Below are 8,626 nucleotides of genomic sequence, written 5' to 3'. Positions count from 1 at the left end.
TTGTATCGTTAAGTAAAACAAAATAAAGGCGTTCCCTTTGGCCGATGCATTCTTGGTCAGTGACAGCAGCTAAATAACATAAACTAGGTGCAACTATTTTTAACAGATTTATATTCTCTTTCTATTTTCAAATTCTCTCTCAATCTTTCTTTCTCTCTCAAACTCTATCTCTCTCTCGATTTGGAGTCGCTCTGAGTCTGTCAGTTTCGCACATCAAAATATGTAAACAAAAGCATTATTATCGTCTATATAAACACAAAAAACAACGTTTCATTCCCAACACTTGACTCTCTTGTCTGTCTCTCTCTCTCTCTCTCTTTCTCTCTCTTTCTGTCCCTTTGCTCTTTCGCCCGCACAAAATCATCAAGTGAAAGCGTCGAGCATTGTATCGAAAAGAAACTTTCATTGGGTTCCCACCAGATACTACACTGCAATACCACAGAGCCAAAGTGCACGGCGCATAGAGAGCCGAATAGCTTCAAAAAAAGGCGGATGAACGGAAGAGCGGGAGAGCGGACGGAACAGAAATTCTTACGGCATCCACAAATCCCAGAGACTATATACCCAGAGTCGGATTTGGAGTCGTCGCCAACGGTTGTAACGCAGTTGTCGTCGTCGTCGTCGTCGTCGCAGTTTTGCCATCAACCACAAAATACAACAAAAAAATAATAATAATTCAAATGGAAATGTTGTGTGACCGAGGCAGCTCAAAGTGAATGAATGAAATGAAATTTATTAAATTAAACAAGACGTGAAAACTGTAGAAAACGAACGGAAGTGAAAAGTTTATGTCTATCCATCTATCTATCTATATAGTCATCATACATATATCTACTTATATATAAATAAATATATGTATATATGAACATTCCCAAATAAATCTAAACGCACACAAAAAGGTACGAAAACGAATTGTTTTTGTCTTGAAGCTGAAAATGTATCTGATTGAGTGGCGTACGTGTGTGTGTGTGTGTGTGATGTGTGTATATGGCAGTACACGCCTTTTAGATTTACTATATGAAAATGCCAATAAGAAATTTTGTGTGTCTGTGTGTGTGTGTTGAAATTTGTTCTGTATCCGGAAATATGAAAACGTCAAGCTGTCTGGAAAATTAAATGACAATTTTCCTACGCATTAAGCCTCACTCCTCTAGCCCCCTCCCCTTCCACTCCATCTTATTTGTAAAGTAGGAAGTCTGGCTCTATGCCAGTGGCCTCGGGTCAATATCCTTTGACCCAATTATGTGGCAACTATATACTTATAAATGCAAAAATAATATAAAAACCATAACCAGCCAATTGACATTATTGTTGTTGTCCGACAACTGACAACTCAACTCTGTTTATAATGTCCCTCAATTTCCCTTTTTGTCCTTTTGTATTGGAGTCTAAATGGATAGCCAAGTTAAGCCTTACCTTCCTCTTCTCCTGCATATACATCTACGACACGCCTCAGACTTGTGTGTTGGCAAAAAAAAGCAAAAAAAAAACGTTGTAGTAAATGTAAGGGTTTGGGCAGGGAGTAGTAGAGTTTACTGCAGGCAGTAAAGGATACTTTGGAGCATGCCAGTATAAAGTATACACATACATACATACATATATGCAGAGGCAGTGAGCCCAGTTTGGTGGTGGGCGCGGCATTTAGCAGAGCAAGCGCACTCTCTCTCGTTTCTCTCCCTCAGTGATTTGCTCTTACAATAAGGTCTCGTTGTGGACTCTCCTTTACGTTAAAAAGGACATGCCTAACCTACCTTTGGCTGAATTTTATAGTAGTCTGATAAATACAAATATATGTATGTATGTAGAGAGTAAAGCAGTGTATGTGTGTGTGTGTGGGTTTATCAGTGTCTTTGTGAGAGAGCGCGCGTGTATTTAAGCAGGTGATTATCTGTTGCAGTTGTGTTGTATTTATCTCATTGAAGACAAAAGTGACAGCATAGCAAGCTTTTAGGCGCCACACAACATGTGATATCCCTAAGCGACAGGACCATGGGATAATTTCTGAAATTCTTATTAAAAATAATTGACAACAGACATTTTTTAGCAAATTAAAAGAGTTTTTGAAATGCTTTTTATGTGATTTTAAACAAAAATAGTCAAAAAATTAGTTGGAAAACTCTTTGAATATATAAGAAATACATTTTAGTATAATTATTACCAAGAACAAGATTAAGAAATTCAATTTAAGATTTACAAACCAAGCTTAAGTTGTATTTTAAAAATTGTCTTAAAAACTTAAAGAAATATTTAGATCTAAAAGAGTTTTAAAGAGTCTAGTTCATAGATATTCTTATAGTTAAGTTTTTATTTATTAAGACATAGACAAGATGATTCATAAGTCTATTTCTTTATATGGCGGTGCGACGTATGATAATAAAAATTCCATAAATCATATCCGCTTTAAGACCTCAATGCACTTGTTCAAGTCTCGAGCTCACTTAACGTATAAAAATAGTAAATACTGACCTGATGATTAAATACCTAACGATACATAGGTACATATGTTAACACATATAAGTAGCTTGATTTTAATGTTAATTTTGTTTTTATTATATTATTTTACAACCCCTTTGAAAACTTTATATTAGAAACTAAAACATAAGCTGAGTTAATTAACATTTACTACAGTAACAAAATGTTTCTATATAAGTATTCTAAAAACTTTCATTTTCCAACTGACCTCGAGCCTGTATGAGAAAGGAATGCTTGATAAGACAAAATTAAGTCCAAGTCAAATATATATATTCATATATGTAGAATCTGTAATCTGCGGTTTTGCTTGCCATTGTACGTATGTATGTACATATATAAGTATAACTTACTCAGTCGAAAACGTCACGTACATATCAAAGATACTTCAACGCGTGAAAAGCACTTCATCAGGAGTAAAGCAACACACACCAACCAACCACCCAGCCACCCATTTCCCAACCTCTTATGGTCTGGTCTCTTCATCCAGGGTGTCTCATTGTGCAATTTTTTTTAATGTCAGCAGCCTACAAGTCGATTCTGATGTCTATGGCAGAGTGGAATAGGTTGGTTGGGTAAGAGGGTGATGGGTGTTCTTAGTGAAATGAAAAGCTGGCGAAAAGTCATTAGAGCTAAAAGAAGAAGAGTGAAAAAAAGGCCCACCCCCCTTTGTCAGTGAAAGCCAAAGGCGTTTTAATGAAGCCCACTTGACACTCATAATTCATTTGCAGCGAATCAACTCAAGGCAAAAACGATTAAAATTATGACAAGAAAAAAAAAACATAAACTCCATTAAATTACGACCTTTTCCCTTTCCCTTTATCGTCCTTTATTCCACTTAGGTATTCAGATATTATACAACACAGTACGACGTCATGGGCAAGGATCAGGAGTTCCTGGAGGCAGCACGAAATGGTAATATCAGTCATATTGAAAAGGTCTTGACTCAGAAGGCCAAACGGGCGGGTCCTTTGGCCAGCTTACGTCGTGGAACTGGTGTGAATGTTCAGGATAGTGGCGGCTACTCGGCCCTGCATCATGCCTGTCTGAATGGGCACGAGGATATAGTCCGTTTGCTGTTGGCTCATGAGGCATCGCCCAATCTACCCGACTCAAGAGGTTCTTCTCCGCTGCATCTGGCCGCATGGGCCGGCGAGACAGAGATTGTTAGGTTACTGCTGACGCATCCGTATCGTCCGGCGAATGCTAATTTACAGACCATTGAGCAGGAAACACCGCTGCATTGTGCCGCCCAGCATGGACACACAGGAGCATTGGCCCTGCTGCTGGCCCACGATGCCAATCCTGGTATGCGCAACTCTAGGGGAGAGACCCCCTTGGACCTGGCTGCCCAATATGGCCGGCTGCAGGCAGTACAAATGCTGATACGGTCACAGCCCAAGCTGATTGCGCATCTCAGTCCAGCTGCAGTGGAGAGTAGATCGGGAACTGGTACACCATCGTCTTCATCGCCATTGTCAGCGTCGCCCGTACGCAACATTTTTCCGCACACTTGTCTGCATTTGGCCAGCCGGAATGGCCATCAGAGTGTGGTCGAGGTTCTCTTATCGGCTGGAGTCAGTGTCAATCTACTAACACCCTCGGGAACAGCCCTCCATGAGGCAGCTTTGTGTGGCAAGGAGAATGTGGTGCGCACTCTCTTAAGGGCCGGTATTGATTTATCCGCAACGGACAATGAGGGACGCACTGCATTGGATATATTGAGAGAATTTCCACCGCATGTAACCAAACATATTGTGGCTGTGATCAATAGTGCGTATGAGTAATATTTCTGCTAATGTTAGCGAGAGTTAACCTATTATTCTTTTCCAGATTTTCGCAATCAAATGGATACCGATGACGGCGATGAGGTCATCTATAGACAACACATGCCAGGCCCTGCATCGGGGCGTAGCCAAAGCAGCAAATATAATCAATCTCAGCAGCAACAGCAGCAGCATCATAGCAATCATTATCACTTCAATTCCAACAATCATTTGCTCAATCACTCGCACTCAATGCAGCAATCTGCCTATAGCAAACAGCGTCTGTCGGCGGGCAATGGTGGACACTTCAATGGTGGCAAATCCTTGGACAGTGCCCTCCAGCCCACTGACGATAGAATCTACCAGGATCTCAATGCTCATTCGCCGCTACATGGTCAGAGTGATCCCATGGGTGGCGGAGTCAGTCCTTCATCTTCATTGAGCAGTTTCGAGCCAGCTTCTGTGTCGCCCAGATCTCGTTGCTCTACTGGCGCCCCGGGAGGACAACCCCTGCACATGAGCACTTTCGCTCCGGCTGGTCCACCAAAGAAACCTCCGCGCCGCAATCTGGCTGTCTCGCCCACTCATGCTGGTTCTGGACAGCAGTTTAGCTACAGTTCACCCTCTAGTCAGAGTCAGAGTCATGGACACGGTGGTCAAGCGATGTTACGTCGTCCACCATCCTCTACGGATAGTCCCTATTCGCATCAGAGTCATGGCAGTGTGGGTGGCATGAGCTTCGATGAGACACAGCTGAGGGAGAGGCAACGTAGTGATCGTCTCTATGCCAGTGCCAGACAGAGTACACGATCCGCCACAGTGGGTGGCATGAGCCTTAGTTCTAGCAGTGAGTAGCTACTGAAAATTCTCAATCAAGTGTTCCTTACAATCCTTCCAATTCTTTAGATGATATGCTGGATCGCCAATGCAGCAGCTCGGATTTGAATAGTGAGACAAGTGTGCCAAATTCCAGTGGCGAATCGCCAGCCCCCACTTCGAATGCGACAAATTCAATGAAAAGGCCTATTCCAGCACCACGCAACTCCACGACCACAAAACTTTCCAAGGAGCTACTCAAATCCTGTGAGAATGCGGCACTCAAATCGTATAATCCAAATCGAAAACTAAAACGCAATCGTAACAGTGGGTTAGTAGAAATCAAATAACATTTGTGATATGAATTTTAGTTAATTTTCCTTTTTATTTTAGTTCGTCTAGTGTGGTTGAGAAATCCAATGGCGATGGCGATGAGAACTGCGATGCCAAACAGCAAATTCCTAGCAGTCCCACACATTACAAGCAGCCGCCCACACCAGATCATCCACCGCCCAGTTCTAGTCAGGCAGAGCGAACGATCCACGAGACAATTCGTCCTCTCAGTCAGGAGTACAAAAGGCATTCAGCCCTACTGCAGCTACAAGCGGCCCAACAGCTGATGATCGAGACGGGATCATCGCCATCGAAACTATTGCCCACACTGAGTACGCCTGGCTATGATTACGATGATACTGTGACAGTTGTGCCCCGTTGTCCGGCTCCATCATCCGGTTCGCTCAGCTCAAGCATATCTCTGTGCTCCGATCACAGTTTGTCTCACTCAACGGATTATGTTGAGGAGTTTGTCAGCGATGTTCCATTTGCTGGCCTACTCAAAGGCGCCTCAGTGCAGCCAAAGAATGACAGGGAAATTGCGGAGCTAGTGAAACAACCACAACCTGGACGTGCGCGTCCTCCCATCCCAATCAAGCCAATGATACCAGAACGAAAATTCAGCAAACTATCACCAACCACACCCACCCAACAATTGCAACAGCAGCAGCAGCCGCCACAACCACCTGTTGAGATCACTGCCGAGGCCAATGGTAATCCACAGTTGCAAGAGGCAACTCCTCGCAAGTCTTCTACTTCGAAATCATCATCGCCTGCCAAATCGGCAGGCCGTTCTCCGGCCAAGTCACCGGCCAAATCACCTGCTGGCAGTGCCCATTCGGGCGGCCGCAATTCCAATTTAAATCTGCTTAGTCCCTTCAATGCGGAAGAGGCACGTAAAAAGATATCCGAGATTATTGAGAACTTTGGCAGTGGCATTCTCAATACCAATATAACACCTACACATGATATTGAATTGGATTTCGAGGATATGGAAGTACCGCCAGAGCGCAAGGAATTGGCAATTCGTCTACGTCAAGCTGGATTGCTACATCTCGAGCGTATGCTTTTCGAGAATGGCTACGATAACTATAAATTTATGGTAAGTTAAGACAAAAAACATGATAAACGATCAGGAGAATAATTGAAATCATTTCAGAATAATGTGTTTGAGGAACCAGACATTCCCCTGCTACACATTCCAGAGCGTGATGCTCCCAAATTGCAACGGTTCGTCCAGACCTTACCTCCAGCCGAATTTCAGCCACAAGTTCAGGCACCACACAGCAGGACACAGCAGGAGAATAAACATCAAAGTGGTGTGGCCACCTTACAGCAATGGCTCAATAGCATTTCTTTGCCGGAATATTTGGAATTTTTCAAGTAGGTTTCTTCTCGAACCAATAAAAAGCTTAAAGTAATTCAAAATCTCTTCGATCTTTAGCAAGCATCTGTACAATAGCATTGAAAGTGTTTCCGATGTCTGGGATGTGGAACTGCAAACGGTGCTGGAAATCAATAAATTGGGCCACCGAAGACGTATACTACAATCTCTGGCCTTTATGAGACAAATGCGTGATTGTGAATCAAAGTCCCTGAAGACGCCTCTGGGTGAGAACAACGAAACCAATCAAATGACAACGAACGGCAATGGCAACACCACTAATGGCAATGGCAATAACAGGGATGGCGATAAGACTAGTGCAAAAACTTCTGGCAATGTGGTGCATCATCGAAATTCCATAACAGGTTATCGCAAAAATCGGTAAGTAATGGTCAGAAATCAAACGTTCAAACGTTCTTAATATAACTAAAATTGGTATTTTATTGCAGTCCTGCACCACAGCCACCAACTGCACCATCTCCACTACAAAAACCTGTGAACCCAACTCAACCACTTCATATACGGGCACCCTCTGATCTCCTATTGGGTTTGCCTGCCAACTTACGCACCACCGAATGGCGCCATTCGGCCCAAACTCTGCTCAACGAGCACATTAAATACGAGGTCCAGGTAAGTTTTTTATACAATTTATATCAGCTGATTCTAACTTATGTATATGATTTTGTAGTATCTCGGCTCAACGGTTGTGAAAGAATTGCGTGGCACAGAGTCCACAAAAAAATCAATACAAAAACTCAAAACCTCGGAGGAAAGTCAAAAAACTGGGGCTCCGCTCTCGCTGGCCATATGTCATCGTGGCGTTGAATTTATCGATGTGATCAGCAAAGTGAGTTATCATTTAATGGCTTAAAGTTTACATTTTGAATTAAAATCAAATTTCTTTGTAGAAAATTATTTGTGAACATGAGATTCAAAATATAAATTGCGCCTGCCAGGATTCAGAGGATCTACGTCACTTTGCCTACATTACCAAGGAGCAAGATTTGCATTATTGTCATGTCTTTAAAGTGGAAAGCACAGTAAGTACTATATCCCTCTAATATCATAGACGGACAATTCATTGTAATTTCATTTGTTTAGGATCTGGCCAGCGAGATAATCTTAACTCTGGGACAGGCTTTCGAGGTTGCCTATCAATTGGCGCTGCGCGATGGAATTGCCACAACGCCAGCGCTGATCCTCGACAATGGCATGCTTCAGGGTGAATTTTGTGGTGGCAAATAGAGCCAAGATGGGGCCACAGTTGCGGCCCAAACATCGCTAACAAAAACCCAGACTTTGACTACATCCAGATCGAATCATAATCGCAGTCGCAGCCTATGCGCTAAACTATTTTGCCTAACCAATTATGGGGCATTGTTCAAGTTGTAAGTAGTTTAAAGGAAACTCAAAAATCTAGTCTTTGAGCATTTGACTTTTTTATACAGACGGTTTTTTTGTATGGCCAAAAAAGAAAGAAAAAACAAACAAATAGACAGAAACAAAGAAACAAACAAACAAAATAGAACAAAAAGACTTTTCACAGAAGGCACAATTTTTGAAATGAAACGCACTTAAAACTAAATAAATATAATTATATTATATATATATAGAAAATGGATGCTTTTTTTAAAAATTTTTTTCGCTCTAAAGCTAAATAATACTTCCAAGAGTTGGGAAAAAGCACAATTTTCATTTTGCCATAAATAAGTTTCATTGATTATACATAATTATACATATATACATACATATGTATATACAGCCATATGTATATCTATATCATTTAAAAAGCATTTGAATTTTTATCACACAAAAATAGAATTGCATTTACATATTTAATGAGAATATTAAAAAACAA

At 41.7% G+C, this 8,626-nt stretch overlaps 1 protein-coding gene across 1 annotated transcript; it reads left to right on the top strand.

The window, feature by feature from the left end:
* Positions 1-829: 829 nt before the first annotated feature.
* On the top strand, positions 830-8,336 carry LOC6650199 (ankyrin repeat and SAM domain-containing protein 1A). Its single transcript, XM_002073381.4, has 11 exons — positions 830-899; positions 3,312-4,242; positions 4,303-5,082; positions 5,142-5,382; positions 5,445-6,486; positions 6,544-6,767; positions 6,829-7,149; positions 7,218-7,398; positions 7,457-7,615; positions 7,677-7,808; positions 7,870-8,336. The coding sequence occupies exons 2-11, from the start codon at positions 3,345-3,347 to the stop codon at positions 8,011-8,013; spliced, it is 4,122 nt and encodes a 1,373-aa protein (XP_002073417.1). The 5' UTR covers positions 830-899; positions 3,312-3,344; the 3' UTR covers positions 8,014-8,336.
* Positions 8,337-8,626: the final 290 nt, after the last annotated feature.

This window comes from Drosophila willistoni, chromosome 3R (assembly GCF_018902025.1).
Source record: "Drosophila willistoni isolate 14030-0811.24 chromosome 3R, UCI_dwil_1.1, whole genome shotgun sequence".
Classification (NCBI taxonomy): Eukaryota; Metazoa; Arthropoda; class Insecta; order Diptera; family Drosophilidae; genus Drosophila; species Drosophila willistoni.
This window is presented reverse-complemented; position numbering and strand designations above follow the sequence as displayed.